Here is a 16,587-nt window from a genome sequence, read left to right on the forward strand (position 1 = left end):
TTGGGGCCTTACTCTTTAAATCGAGTTTTGCCAAAGAGACCACAGAAAAGTATGAAACCAAACAGGGCCCACACTCCTTGGTTCTATCTGCCTGCGAACACAAAACATAACGGGCCAAGCTTTTGTCCTAACAAGCTGGCTCCATGTAGACTGACATCAACTCAACCTGTATCCATGACAACTGTCCCTAAAGTATCCAGCCTCCATGGCAATTGTCACCATAGTAACTTGAAAGAACACTTGAGGTGATGCCATGCTGACATGAGCCACAGCAGGACAACAGCTGACGCCTTTATTTCTTTACTGCCAGGATAATTAAAAAGTTTGAAAAATTCAGTGTAATATAAGTTTTGTGGACTTTACCCTCTGTTAGAAACCTACTTAAAAAAAAAACTAGCAACATCTCTATCATGTAGCTTTCTCTAAATTTGAACAAATGAATAAATAATTGTATGTAAGACACAAGAATATGCTGAACTGGACAATCAACTAATTTTTCTCCTCGTGTTAAAAGTATTAATCATGCAATGTCTTGGACTCGTGAACTGTGCGTGCATTTCCAAGAAAATCTGCTAGGGACTAATGTGATATGTGAGCGTTTGCATTGTGATATATTTTAACAATAAATTTACTAAAAACAATTGTGTTACACTGAGTTAAAAATAAAAAGAATTGGATTAACATCACTTGTGTAAATTGGCTCATAAATGACTGCAGTCATCCTCTGATAATAGGATTATCATTTTGATTCGCTGTAGCAGAGAATATCTCCATTGTGTCTCTGTCACAATTTGTTTATTATTTCTCACAGGAGGACCCAGTATGCAGACAACAGGAAACAGCAGATGGATGGGGAAAAAACAAACAAACAAACAAACCAAGGAACTTTAAAAGGACTTAACAATAAAGGTGCTGCGCAATGAGAGAAGAAAGCCCACTGAACTAATACGATCCAAAAATCAAGCAGGAACGATCCAAAAAAAAAAATCAGGAGGCAGCAGAAGAAAACAAACAACATGAAGGAGAGCAACAGGTGAACTACGACACTAATGAGAGTGGGGAAAAGAACAACGGCGGGAAGTAAAAATGGGAAAAAGGAGCCAACCTTCAAAATAAAAAAAGCAAGTAACCTGAAAGGCAGACTGAAAATAAACTCACACAGACCACAAGACAGATGAAGATTGGGGGAAAAAAACTTGAGAAAGCACAAAGAAAGAATAGCAAAAGATTTATAAAAGAAACCACAGATCATTAAAAAACCTGACAGTCCCATTAACTGGTGTCACACAGGCAGGTAAGAGATATTATGCCGAAGACTAGAGAGGCATGCTACAAAGGAAATTCAACATAGCAGGACTTCTTTGTGTTAGCTGGCTCGTCAAAACCTTAAAGCTCCTTCAGAGAAGCCAGGCATGATCAGCTTTCTTTGTTAGCTCGGATTTTTCCGCTTCAAGCTCGGGGTACTCTCACATAAAACGAGGCGTTTGATGCAATTTGACTCTTCTTCTGCACAAAATGGATCAATTGAACTACGCCTACTCTAATCAGAGACCTTATCAGAGGGACTGCTGATAGAGATTTATAAAGATTATGAAAAATCTAACAGTCAAATGCAACACTGGTGCTGAAAGTCACAAGAGTAATGGTGCAGATGCCTCTTTATGTTGTGAATTTATGATCAGTTGATCGGAAAACCAAATTTAATTGTCTTAAGCTGTGTTTCTTTTACTGCTCGCTGCACTCTTGGTGCTCTCAGTGTTATTTCTGCACATTTGACCTTTGCCACTTTAAATTATATAACTTAAACAATACAGGTGGCTAGTGTGTTCTCTTCTGGCACTTCCATAGTCTAAATCACTCTGTGTTGTTGCCAGATAAATGTGAAATAAATTTCACTGACTGAATATTCTTGGTGATAAACAGCCTACAAATGTAACTGATCGATTTATGAGCTGCAATTCAAACAAGTGTAAAAGAGACTTAGCAGTACTAGAATCAAGAACCACCAGCTCAACACATGCAGCGTTTGTGCTGCTGTAACTTTTTAGCTGAGCTAAATAAGTTGCACATGTAAAATGTATTACTTCAGAAAAAATATGTATATGACACCAAATAAAATGTGCAGTGAAAAAATGGCAGATCGGGCCAATTTTAAACCAAAACTGAACATAACATGCACCGGACCAGGTCACGTGTTAAACACAATCACCGTGGTGATCAAACCTGGTGCAAGAACTACCTTCGTAACACAGGAAATATGGACTTAAGGCTCATACCATTAATCTAAAACAGGCACAAATATTTCTCTTACTATTATATATGTAAATTAAGCTTTTTACAATGCATAAAAAAGTCCCTCAAATGTGTATGGAATAAACATTAACAGCTAGCATACAGAAAACATCATGCAGTTTAACCGTCTTTTGAGCTGCTTGAGTTATCTCACCATCTACTGATAATTATGCCTTTTGAATAACTGCTCTTTTCTCCTTTGTGGATTAGCAGGGAAATTACCCTTAATACCTGGGGTGATTTGATGTGAGGTCAGAAGTGATTTCATTTTATAAATCAATACTAATTACTTTGTGATCAGCTCATTCACAGAAACTTGGCAGTCTCTTAAGACGGGCAGCAGTGACTGTTTCCATTAACTGACAATCGTAGTGATGAAGTCTACATGTGACAAGTGAATGAAAATATCACGTCTGCATGAATTACCAATCTATTGCTTGTCCCTAAGGGAGAAAGACTGGGAGGATGAGTCACACACACACACACACACACACACACACACACACACACACACACACACACACACACACACACACACACACACACACACACACACACACACACACAAGCACACATACACATGGGGTATCAGTTTATCCAGCTGTCATTTGCAGCTGACGATACCAAACTTTTTCTCAGGGGACACATATTCAGGTGATTTATATCTTTGCATAAAGAATATGGCCTATAAAATTATACAGATAATACACTGGGCACTGTAACGTGATTTAGCCTCCACTCTAATATTACTTATCTTATGCTCCATTGCAAAGACTTGAGAAGGCTTTTACACCACAGCAGAGCCAATACTGCCGGAGTATAAATTTCAGCTGAATAATCAGCTGAGATCCATTTTATTCTTACTGCGAACCGCCTTCAGGTGCCAAACAAGTGCTTTAAAGTACAGTGCAGTGGGTAAGTACAAAGCCTACCTCCGCACTATTTTTTTCTCTGTGTCCATAGTCATTGAGGTAGATTGAGAGCTAATCAATTCTCAGTGGGCTCTAAAAGGCCAAGACTCAGGCTACAGCCCTCTGCTCAAAGTAATATCACGCTCTGTCTTCTAGCCCTGCCCACTCCACCTCCTCACATCCGCATAGTCTTACTCCAGGTTTCATGTGGCTGTTGGCTTTTTTTTATCTAAAATGAAATTAAAAATAAAACAGTCTGCTGGGTGTTTGAATTACACTACAAGTGCAGGAGGAAATGAAGAAATCAACATCACTGGAGCTCTTTTTACAAGCTTCAGCTGAAAAACGCTGTATACAGTATGCTGCTATCACTACCACACTTACAGGCTCTTATCCCTACTTGTGGGCTAGCACTCAGACAGTGCACTCAGACATTTACTGAGGACCTGATAAACTGCTGCTGAAACCAGAACTGACTTGGTATGAAGCATTTAAAGTGTTGCTCAAATGATGTGAAGTGAGATCAGACTCGTGCAGGAGTTGGATAAAATTACATTTGACCTTTTTTTGAATGTTTGAGAATGCCAAACACAAAACCAGTTCAAGGGTTTCCCTGTAAAGTTGCTGAAAGACAATCTTTTACAACTCTGGGTGTTAAAGAGTTTTCACATATATTTTCAACCCTGTCTCACAAATATTGCATAAAAAATGAATGCCAAATTAGATTGCACAGTGCTAAAGCCTCGTACGTTGTAAGATGTTGTAAAAGATGTTGGACACTTTGAATTTTATGCCATATGAGGCTCAGAAAGTATTTTTCTCATGATAATGTCTATAGATTCACAACTTCTAGCAGTTATTGAATGTAATTTAAAGGATTGTTGACACAAAAAATGAATGACAAATCTATGAGAATTTATCCAATTTCATTTGAGCAAATGAAAAAAAGGGTACTCTGTTTAACAATAGCTACAATTCCTCACCTGTGAGTGCACTACTGTTGCTAAACCCTCAAATTAAAATTGACAGTCTGCACCTTAAGACAGTGTTCATAATATACCTTATCCTGAAATATTATGACAAAAAAAGCTAAAAGAAAGAACAATGTCCAAAAATATGCAAATCTAATTCTACTGCACGTCCCACATGTCTGGTTCTAGAAAAATCCTTCTGGTTGGCTTGTTTGTTTCACACTGTAACAAAAATTATTAACACAACCTCACATTAGTTTGACAAAAAAAGAGCTGATTTTGAGAAAAACAAAGAGTGAACTGAGAGGCAGAGAAAACAGAGGGGGCTGCAACAAAAAATATATAAATAAATGAACGTCTGAGTGACAGCTGCAGCCTCCACATTGCTTTTAAACAACAAAACATTGGCCTCCAATTTCCATTTCTCTCTCTGCAGCAAAGCATGTGGTAGCTTTGCCATTAAAAAGACATGCACACACACACACACACACACTCAGCATGTCCATCAATTTTTAAGTTGTCAGCAGTGTCTGAGCTTCAGTTTGGCCACTCAACTCCTTGAGCTAGTCAACTCCCTACACAGCACTGTTGGAGCTTTACTACCCGCTAAAGGCAATCTAATGATATCAGAGAGAGAATAGACTGAAAGTGTATACATGTATGTGTCTGCATGCAGTACAGTGGAGAGGAGAGTTGACTTGAGGTTGAGAAGAAGAGCGAACACAAGCGATACAGCAATAAAACATGAGACAGACTCCACTGATTGATTAAACAATGGCTGCACATTAGAGAGAAACTAGCCTGTGGGAAGAAGGGAAACGTGTGTGTGTGTGTATGTGTGTGTGTGTGTTCGGGGTTGCTGAATGGCCCGCAGCTGAAAGAAAGATAAAGACTGCTGGTGGATAGAGATATAAACTCTCTCACACACACATGCTAATGCATGCACACACACACACACACACGAGCAGAACCCACGGACATGGATGAGACTGGAGCTTTGGAGCTTTGGAGCAGCTGCTATATATAGTGCATGGGTGAATCTGGGATAATGCATTACTGTTCTCTAGCTGCCATGCAGACACACACACTCAAAGATGCACACAATCTAAACCGGTTGACTGCGAAACCAGTGGCTCTGTACGGGAAGAACTTGTCATTATTTTGACACACTTCACAACACACACATACACACACAGAGAATAAGGCATACAGAACACTTTAAACAAACAAATACACACACATCGACACTCAATCAATAAATACTCAATATGCACTGCCTTACATTTAAATGGTCATGTGAAAACACACAGCTTCCACCCTTGGAAAAAGCGCACTTATTAGTGTAGACAGCTTTTCAGGCACAGAAGAGTTGTGTGTTCATCTTCTGACATCTGTCAGCCATTGTCTGCTACAACACAACCCAAGGAACCTCCAGCTGCTGCACTCAGGTTTCAAATTCTATAATTGCAAGAACACACTGCTTGGCAATACTGTAAGATGAGGCCGGGTTGTAAGCCTGCACTTAACACATTTAATGACCCATGTGATTGTTGTTTGCACGAGTCATATCAACTTTGTACTCGTCACCCCTACTCGAGAGATTTTGGGAAACAAATTTATTTTAATCCAGACTTGATCTGTTCCAGAGGTAAGTAAAACTCATTTAAAAATCTTATATTAACTTATAATTTAACTATAATAATAATTAAGCAGTGGAGCCTTTTTCACAGTTACACAGCATTTTTCCTTTATTTGTTAATAGTTGTCACTTATTTATCAATTTTACACTGTTTTTTTAATTTACCTTCCCACAAGGCTAAAGCCTTTCATGGGCTTCATGTCACAGAAAAAAAACTAACACTGTGGTTTTGTACTCTTGTTGTGATTTAGTGACATCGAATAAACATTTGAACATTCATTCAAAAAGTTCTTTCAGATCAACTTGCATGTTGTCACTGCAATATTGTTACTACACAGCAAATTCAAAAGTGTTAAATGTTTTGGTGTTAATAGTCTTCTTGCAAAAGTAGAGTTAATTTTACTCTAAGCAGAGTCACATTCTTTTAATGTAACTCTGAGGTGTAAAATGATAGTAGTTAAAATCGAGTGTTAAAAATGAGTGTTTCTAGGTCAAATCTGGAGGTGTTACAATGGAAACATTAACTCTTGACCTCTTAACTCTGAACTCCTACAGGGGCTATGACACCAATAGAGTAAATTCACAGACTCCGCCCCCAGCACGGCTCCAATCGAAGCTGAAGTGAAGCCGTTTCAGAACATTTTGCTCTACATATTTGAGTTGTTTGCCATGCTTGGTAAGTCATTTTTTCAAAGATTGTTTCAATTATTATTATGAGCTTTTACTTCTGTGGCTCTTTGGAGTTGAGACAAAGCTGTGTGAAAGGCATTAGCCATGTTGCTCGGTGATAGCATAATATTCTGTTTTAGCTAGCTGAAAGGTATTGTTTGCGGGCAAATACCACAGCCTTGAAAAAAAGCTTGCATGTGAATTTTCAGTCAAACTTTTGGTCAAATACACCTAAAACAATGTCTAGAATGTGAAATGTTGGTATAATGGTGCTACTTGAAGCCTGAAAACGATCGCCCATAAAAAAAAAAAACGAACAAACAGCAGTAGCTGACGTCCTGACTGGATTCTACGTTAGCATAGATCCCTCCAGAGTTTGGTGCACACGGTTTAGGTAAAAATTAAAAAGGTTGAGGTTTTACATTTAGTTCAGTATTACCTGTTGCCTGTGTCTTTGTCTTTTGGGAAAATACTTTACACAAGTAATGGCTCAAAGAGGATTCCTTTTTTTTTTTTTTTTTTACTGTGCTGCAATTGTTTACTGGATTATTTGTGCCATTAATTAGTGTCAACTAATTTTTATTCAATCTCCGCACAGGATATGCTTGTGAAGATGGAATATGGGGGAGAGCAGAAGTGCGTTGAAGTTCCACAAAGGGATGAATGAAGGACATGCATATTGTATTGAAGCAATAAGTGATGAGATGCTGTTATTTGCATTTACCATGTCAGACCTTTTGATAAACAAACTTCTAATGAAAGTGAGAACATGTATACTGTTACATCTTTCAGAAAATGTTTTGAAATTGTGGTGCACAGTTCAGAATAAATGTTTTTCAAAAACCATTGCATCTTTTTAGTAAATGTTTATTTCCAAAAGAAATTTCTAGAAGTTCAGAACAGTAAAATTCCCGCTTTTTAGAATGAATTAGAAGATAACTCTTACGTAGTTAAACTAAAATACTCTTTGAGAGTTAATATATAAACGCTTAACACCAAGTGTTAAATTATCAACTCCAGACAGATTTGGTGTTTAACACTAAATCAGAGTTAACGTACCAACTCTCCAAAAAGAGTTAAATTAACACTCTCTGGTGTGGACCCATATAGACACTTTAATAGTGTTGAAATCAAATCCGACAGTGTTAATTTGGACATGCTGGATTTGCTGTGTACCCACCATCCAGCTCTCTTTTTGACACACACACACACACACACACACACACACACACACACACACACACACACACACACACACCTCTTACCCGTTTGGTGAAGTCCATGGCTTTGAGGATGGAAAGGTTGAGCGTTTCCAGAGAAGCCAGAACTCCCTCATAATCTCCCATGTGCTTAGCAAAGTAGTCTGTTTTACACAGAGTCATAAAATAATTTGCAATGGTTAGCCCAAAGTAGCTGATTTAATATCCTATATTTAAAAAAATATTTTGCATTTCAACAGGCAAGTATTTTTAATAATGGATAAGAGAGGGAATGAGGGCAGTGGCAGGGAAGTAAGTGCGTGCTTGTGGGTGTGTGTGAGTGTGTGTCAGCAGTCTACTTACCGCAGAGTTCCTTAGTGTCAACATTACTATCACAGCATAGCAAAGGAGCAGAAGAAGGAAAGAAAGGAAAGGGAGATAGGAAGAAAGGAAAAGAATGGAGAAGAGCAGGGTCAGAAACAGAGGAAAGTTGTTTTGCATGCAGTCACACATACAAAAAGAGCTTGGCAAGCAGAGAGGGATCTAACAAGACTGTGGCAGGAGTCTGAATCAATCCACCGCCATCATTCACGCTCCGTTCACTGCGTGGGGACTCATTTGGCAATGAATTCTTCACTGCTTCAAAGAAGACTTTCGCTGTTGACTGACCAGGAGAGAAGTGGGGTGGGACAGAAAAAGGATGGAAGAAAGGTGGAAATGAAGGAAGAAGGACGATCCATCCAAAAGATGGATGAGATGCAAGTGATGACGGATGAACTGTGGCTTAGTGGAAGAGATAGGCAGAAACACTCCATCTGTCCACCTCTTCATTGTGATAATAAATCACTGCTCAGCAAGTCCACAAACATAATGAGAAACGAAGTGTTAAAAACAGTCAAAAAAATGTAATTTGAATATTTCAAACAGCATACGTTCTGTTGAGCCTTGTTCAGCAGCCTCATTTAATAGGCTCTGCTTTATTTTATTAAGTATTTGCACACAGTGTTTCTGCCAGGATGAATCCTGATCCTTCGTTGTGACAGATGGGCTTTAGTAATGGCAACCAAAAATCTGGTTTTAACCAACAATAAATGCATTTTCATGTTTGCGCACAGCATATGCAGCTTAAACAGAATTTAGGGATGTCTGTGTACTGAGTGTTATAAAGTTGTTCCAACATTTTTGCTGGTTAAAACGAAACGAAAGATTGTTTACTATCCAAATGCTAGTTCCAGATGCAGGGTGTGTTTTCAAAGAGAGAGTAAACCAGTAATTATGTTGTTCTCCGCAAGTGATGCAGCCGCCTATTGAGTTAGTAATGAATTTCACTGTACTTGAGATTCCACCTTATTAAGTGCCAGTTTGTTTTTAGATTTCACAACATCCACTGAAGACGTGAAGACAATGAAACACGCTGATATGAGGCTGTGCATATTAAAGCTTAACTCCATCAGCTGTACAAGTTCAGTTTTTATTAAGAGGTGTTCTGGTCTAATAGTTTAAAACCTGTATCAAAAGGTTTTTAGGACATCTGCACCAACTTTGGCTATTCCCTTTTAGGGATGTTTAGGGGATATTTGCCTATAAAAGACTTGTTAGTACTTATTTTAACTGAACATTAACATGCAGAAAATTATGCTTTTGGTCATTTGGATTTGTCATGACACTGTTTGTCAAGCAGAGCTTCTTCCAGTTTCCAATACGTGACTAAGTAACTTCCTAGTTTGTGAAATAAATTGCTGAAAATAGAATGAAAACAAAGAAAAATACTAAATTTAATACAGCATGCTTTGTGTTTGAGACCATCCAAGATTTTTGTAAAACGCACTATAATTCTGTTACTTAGCGCTAATTAAAAGTAGTCATCCAATCTTAGCTGATAAATTAAGACTCCACTTACTCTTTTCCAAATTTGGTAACATCTAACACCAAATAAACAGCATGGTGGTGGCTGAAACAGTAAAGCTTTGATTATACTCTGCTGTGGACCCGGACCATAATAGTCGAGTAGTTATTACTGTTATACTTGTTTGAAGGGTGATTGAAGTCCCCGGCTTGGGGCACATGTGCAGTTGGTGCACCAAAAATTGGCAGGATGTCCACCCTCACACTCACCATCTGATGATGAAACTGTACTGCATGTGGGTAAAGGCAGATAAATAGAAATATATGTTTTTGTTATAATGACCAGAGTAACTCCAGATTTCTTCAAGTGCTTTTGAACAAACTGAATAACTCAATTACTCTGATGTGCAGGTGAGTGTCTTCCTGCATTTTGTGCAATTATGTTCTAAAAAAAGACCGCAGGAGTTTTCGTTCTGCCTCGTCGGTTCACGGGGAAAAAGCATGTGAAACTGACTGAGACTTGTGCAGGGAAGATTTGAAGCCTGAAAGGGCAGGAGAAGGGGAATGAGTGACAGATGGAGAGGACGAGGAGAGAGAGCGTTGATGAGTTGAGTGATAGAAGGATGAAAGCTTGAAGAGCATGACAGAAAGCTCAGAAAACAGCCTGATAGTGAAGAAGGATAAAGAGAAATGGGAAGAGACCAAAAGAGTGACAGAGGAAGACGAACAGCTGGAGGCAGAACAACGCTCAGTCTCTCATTTGCATCCATCAACATCTTGCTTCACACAGGAAATGCTTATAGAGTTTCTCCTTTTATTCGGACCAATCAATAACCCTATCTGCTGTCACATGATGATGCTAAGGCCTGGCATGCAACCACCAAATCTACTTAACCCTAATGAGTAGAGCATTTTCTGAGTGCATTCTCTGCAGCAAGTAAGATTGATAAAGTGAGCCCATATCCAAGTGGCAATGTCACTGACGTCAAAGAGACGGTGGGCTGTTGCTTGGACCACTTATTGCGCTGATGTAAAAAACCTGAGCCAGGGTGGAGGATTTGTATATTAAACCTAATTCAATTCTACAAAAATGATAAAGGTCAGCTTTTGTTCTGCCTGGTTTCATTTTATTTGAGGGCCTGCAGGACTGGGAGGTTGTGTAAATTAACAGAGCTAGACTTCTGATTACTCAGATCCCACTGTGTCAGCATGCTTCTTCTGAGCTGACTGGCTGATTATGAAGGGTCATAAATTGATTCAATGAGAATCAAAATAAAACATCTTGGGAGTAGCTGTAAAGAGGTTAATGTCTTGAGGAGAGAGATGAATAGAAAGGCAAAGATGTAAAAACAGGTAACAATGACTTTCCTCTGTTTTTATGCTGCTTCCCCTTCATGTCTGCTCCTGTTTCTCTTTCCCTTTTATTATTTTGCCATATTTATATTTAAAAGTGTCATTTAATGCAAAGGGCTCTGGTCTAAAAGGGCCTGCATAAAAGGAGCTTTCAGAGGTGGATGTGACATTTCCTCACTGCAGGGTAAATTATATACATCTTACCTAAGCATGCACACATAAGAAAAAGCAGAACTGATGTGGTGCAGCAGGAAAGCACTCGCGTGCATCTTATGGACTTTCATAATTGATGGAAGTTAAACAAAAAACATGGCCAAGCGAGCACGAAAACACGCACACACATGTAAATTTACTGTATTCATTTTTATTTCATGCTGCTATGGATGCACGGTGCATGCTGCAGGCAAACACGCACACGAACAGGCGTGCAGTAATGGTGCTGACCTGGTGTTATCAGAGTCAATGGTGTGAAATAGCTTCTCCAGCTCCTCTTCATTCAGCGTGCCATCTGAGAAGAATGCTTGGAACTCATCCAGAGACAGCTTCCCGTCATCTGCAGGAAGTACGGCACCATCAAAGCTATGAGGACATTTATTTGTAATTGCAAAAACAGTGTTAAATAATATTAAGAGGACGTGTCTGATTAAAGAAGCATATAAACTGCAGCCTGTCTGCTGCTTCTAAAGAGGATGGAAGGAGATAAAGTGAAATTACAGGTCATTACTGCAACCTGCTACAGCTCTAAACTACAATACTGCATAATAATACCTTCATCCCACCGGATCTCTTTTATAACCAACATTTGTTCCCGATGGCATCTGGAGAGTTTAAATAGTTCCAAGTTATACGGATTAAATTTTAGTGACATTGTTTTTTTTTTCCTGGGTTTGACATGTTGCAGCACTGGGGATGACGGGGGTTAGCCAGTCGCTTGACCGAGAGGATGCTTTGGTCCAGAGTGAAAAATCCCAGCTTATTACCCTGAGGTTAATTTGTCCTGATTAAGTGGATCCTGGGGCATTTTTCTTTAGTGCATTGAAGTGAATAGGGTTTTCCTTTTTATATAAATCTGCACCACCGTGAAATATAAATATCATCCCCCAGTGTCTTAGCATGACATTTAACTTTTGATTGTTTTCAGTCTTGCTGTTACTCTTATTCATAAAGCAGAGCCCAAAAACCACCATCTGTAAATTCTGACTCCGAGCTTATCTCTGTGACAATAAGCTGAAGCTGGTGGAGATGGTTTTTGTTCAGCTGATAACCATCTCCAAAATCAAACCACTGTTCTCCTCTGCTGACCTGGAGATAGTCATTCAGTCGTTTTTTTCAGTACTTCAGCCCCAGTCAAACTCTTCATCAGAACTTTAACTTGTACTCAAAACAGTCAAAAACAGTCCTGTGTCTGCCATTTGAAAAATGAAATCACTGCTTGATAATTACTCTGATACTGTTAACCCAACAGTATCAGCTACCTGTGAATCAGCAGCAGTTTAATACCAGTTTGCTTTGCCGCACTGACGTCCACGTTCATACATCCTTGGCATGATGACTGCCTTCAGTCCTTTCCCGAGCTGCTGTAAAATCAATCCAGCATGCACTCCAGTCTGCTAAAAACCTTCAGATGAATCCTTGCTGTCTGTCTGTGTTGCACTTTAGTAAGCACACAATGGCGATTATGTTTCAAAACCCCAAGGCCTTTTGGGGCTGCACTGATAACCAAAGCACTCAACAGTACTGGATTTCTAGCCTTCTTATATAACATCCAATAAAACAAAGTCTAGAAGAAAAAATATGGATAACTCCTGGTCTTTGTAATATTCTGACTAGATATAATATTGAAGGATTTAATTTTCTATCCACAAAAAGTGGCACAGTTTTGTAACCATTTATCCCCAGGTAAGCCTATAGCATCGATTGTTAGCAAAAGAAATAGCTTCATATTCAGTTTTGCAAAGATTTGTTAAAAAAATTGCTAAGGATGCTCAAGATTTCTGAATTTTCAATGAATCCATCCATTTATCCATCCATCCTCTGTCCCAAGGCATCCTCCTGGTTGCACAATTACTTATGAGGCATCCATTTCTGCCACTTTTATCCCCACCACTTGGTATTATTAGCATGTAATCTACTGTTTGTACAGTAGATTAGATGCTACTGTACAAACAAGAATAGCATAAAAAGCAACGGACAGCTACAGTCATCAAAAAGTTCTGTGGGAACGTTTCAAAAATGAAATAAAACTTTGATCCAGCGCAACTTAGTAAAATTAGCTGTAAGCATTGTTTCAACCAGCAGTTTAAATTTGTTTTAGTTAGTAGGGAGTGGTTATTCATGGCATTGGCTCTATCCTGTCTTTGCTTGCTAGTCCTGTATTCCTGACTGTCTCACCACATGATGCATAGCTATATCAAATATTAATTCCCTTGCCCTCTAAGTGTGTTTGTCCTTGAGTGTGGCTGACTGGATACAGCAGGTTGAGCCATGGGGACCACTGCGGAGTACTGAGAAAGCTCAGGGACAAGAGGACTGCAGCCTTATAAAGGCTTGAATTCAAATGTGCTGCTCTTGGCTCTTAAGTCTGCCTCACATTTCCCCTTTGCTATTTCTCAGTTTCATGATTAGGGAAGTATGTGTTTATGAATTTCTTATTTTAAATCAAGATGCATCTATTTTTTATTCCCTACTTCATTCTTCTGCCGCTAGTTTTTGTTTGGTTTCTTTTTTGGCTCTCTTCCACTCTGGCACAGTCAGTTGCACTCTCTGTTAGTTTGTTTTGAGAACCATATGCAGTCTTTTTTTCTGAGTGGTGGTCAAAACTCGAGCCTGTTTCAAACTGTCAAAAAACTTGCAGGAACTCTGCAGCCACTTACACTCTTTCTGGCCCATCTCATGCCTTCTTATGCTTTTCTCCCCATTAAGTGTCTCCATATCTTTCAGCCTTCCTTTTTTCCAGATCCTTGTTAGAGCAACAAAGTAGCCGTTGCCTCTCAGATGTTCTTCCATGTCGATTTCTGCTGCACAAAATGATTGTGACTCAGAAACGCCTTCACAAATAGCCTTCTTTTGGTGACGCTTGGCATAACCTTTCCATGACAGAAGGCGTGTTTGTTTGAGGCGAACTTCTAAAATGCCACTTCTTGTGTTCATAGTCCCACTCTCCCTGTCCACCAGGGCTCAACTGTGAATTTAGACTCTGTGGTCATGACTATTTCTAACCTGGCCTTCTCTGGTGCAGCAGTGAAGAAGCACAGAAAGCACTGGTGTTTAATTCAGCAGTGACCCAATTTACAGCCAGCTAGCCCACTTAGGAATTCTCCAGTAACACACCGCTCAAGCAAAGCAGATAGTGTGCTAACCCTATTTTCAAAAGCATGAAATACTCCCAAATTACACAGCTAACAAAAAAGCCTACAGCTTCTCTGATTCCTGGCTTATACTGTACCACTGTCAAAGACTCAGATGTGCCTTTTTTGTGTGTTTCACAATAATCTCTCACACATGTAACCACTTCCTTGGTATCCGTTGAGAGTTTAATTTTTTGTATTCCACTAACAGGAAAGTCAAGCACCACAATCAGCTGCTAAACAGCATCCATGGATCATTTTAGCTGACTCTTGATGCTGCAGTTCACCCAGCAAACCCCACTATAAATAATGTACAACAACCCTGACATCCACTCGCCTCCAAACCAAGGCAGTCAGCAGCAGACGGATTGATGCAACAGCCAACAGCATTCTGTCTCAACTGCAGATTGGCACAATTTGATGAAATTGCCCATATTTTACGTCCCTAAAATCAACAGAGAGAAATTATCCTGATGCAAAGGAAATTACCCAGACTCAGAAAAGTATTCTAAAACAGCAGGGAGGAGATAAGGTAAAGGCTAGACATCACTGCGAAACCTTGAGTAATTCTTGGACACACACACACACACACACACAAACAAACACACAGTGTGAATGTGCTCTTAAAACTCCCTCAAGACATTTACTTTTATTACAGGGAGAGAAAGGCCAGAAAAATAAATGTCTGTCATCTTTATAGAGTTCTTAAAGTGCATGAGCTGCAAAATACAGTTCGTTAGTTTTCTGTATAGCTTGAAGTTTTCCTTTTTTCTTTAGCTTTTATTAGGTCAGTTACATCACTCATTTACATTTTGCTGGAAAATGAGAAATGGATCCTGTGATTCACTGAAGCATGTGCAAGCACACATGGAAATACAGTATGTAGTATAATTTGAAAGTTGATATTTTTGAATGACCACCTTAATTCTTAAACATCTTTAATTTACTTTGTTCTCCAGTACTGCTTCAATAATTTGCAAACTGGTCTCTGGAATGGCCAATCCATGACTGATGGTGTTCTACTGTTTGTTTCTTTATATCCAGGTATTCCTTTTCTGCATTGCTGTGTTTGAGATCATTGACACACTGAAAAATTAAGCATCAGATCCTTTCCAGATGGCACTGTATGGTGGATTAAAGTCAGACAATATTGCCTTCATAATAATGAAATCCATCTGTTTTCGGATAATAGTAACAAAGATTTTTTTAAAAAAAGAAAATTACAGTTTTTCTTCTTCTTAGATGCCTTTTTATGCTTTAGTGGCTAAACAAACAAACAAGGATTGGACTGTAAGTGAGTGAAAAAGCCAACATCCAAAGGAAAAGTTTGAAGTGGCTTCAGAAAGCAAACAGTGGTCTTATTGGATAAGACCACTTTTAAAAGAATACAAGAAATTCTGGCTCCTTGGAAGCAAAATACAAAGAAATGACGGGTAGCTCAAGATCTTTATCCACTTTATGTCCTTTCCTAGCTCGGAATTTCATATTCTCAGAAAGATTTTTCCACTACTGGAACAAACTTACTCAACTATTCCCCGTTGGTCAACATTTGGATAGGGAGGACATAATTTATTGGGACATTCAAGACCATTACTGGAAGATGTTTCTTTCAGGTTCTCATAAATCTATAACATTTGGTGACATCATATTTACTTTTGTAGAACACCCACCAGGATAAACTAGCTTGCCTTTATAGTCCAAGAACGTTCCCGGTCATTGTGGTGTCATCATCTTTCTGGATGTTTCAGCAACAATTTGAAGATAGGTCTTACAAGATATCTTGGCTGAAGACTCAAAAACCTTGCCATATAATAACAATGCAAATTTTAAGAGACTTTAAAGTGAATGTTTCATTTTGGTTGTTTTATGGTCATGTTGCAATCCTGCGTAGATAACTTCCGGGATGGACGGGTCCTAAGATCTCATTATTCATATCAAAATTTTGATATGTTAATTAAGTACCAAGGTCCTGTACATTAGCAATACAGGATGTTGTGTTAGTGCAAAATGAATTTAAAAAGGCTTCAAACTGCATTCAAAAAACACTCAAGGGAATAGGGCAAAAATTGTCTAAGCTGCAGTGGGTGGTTTTGTAGGTGGACCCAACTTTCCCTGGGAAGTGTGTGATAGTATACACAAACAAATGTAAATGAGGAAAACAGTGCCTAGTGTAGAAATACTGCAAGTCCAGCACCAATATAAAATACACATCAACACACAAGTTTCTTGGGGGAAATTAAAGAATGAACGCACTAATTGGCAAAAGGCCTTAAACATAGCTGAAGACTAGCCAGAGCAAACTTAATTCTTGGAGCAAATTCACAGCAATAACACAGCACTTAGAATCATAGCTTTCGAATA

The 16,587-nt window shown here is 38.9% G+C and overlaps 1 protein-coding gene across 2 annotated transcripts in view; it reads right to left on the minus strand.

Annotated features, from left to right (window-relative positions):
- The window catches only part of necab2 (N-terminal EF-hand calcium binding protein 2), a 138,007-nt gene that overhangs the window by 88,789 nt on the left and 32,631 nt on the right, over positions 1 to 16,587 (minus strand). For both annotated transcript variants that reach the window (XM_086301707.1, XM_086301706.1), the window contains exons 3-5: positions 11,324 to 11,432; positions 8,045 to 8,070; positions 7,748 to 7,845 (exon numbers count right to left, since the gene is read on the minus strand). In XM_086301707.1, coding sequence (XP_086157833.1) covers positions 7,748 to 7,845; positions 8,045 to 8,070; positions 11,324 to 11,432 — 233 coding nt within the window. The remainder of the gene's footprint in view (positions 1 to 7,747; positions 7,846 to 8,044; positions 8,071 to 11,323; positions 11,433 to 16,587) is intronic.

Source organism: Aulonocara sp. 'chitande type north' Nkhata Bay, linkage group LG7, assembly GCF_057382095.1.
Source record: "Aulonocara sp. 'chitande type north' Nkhata Bay isolate Kocher_YH1m ecotype deep benthic linkage group LG7, A_spYH_male_GT1.1, whole genome shotgun sequence".
Classification (NCBI taxonomy): Eukaryota; Metazoa; Chordata; class Actinopteri; order Cichliformes; family Cichlidae; genus Aulonocara; species Aulonocara sp. 'chitande type north' Nkhata Bay.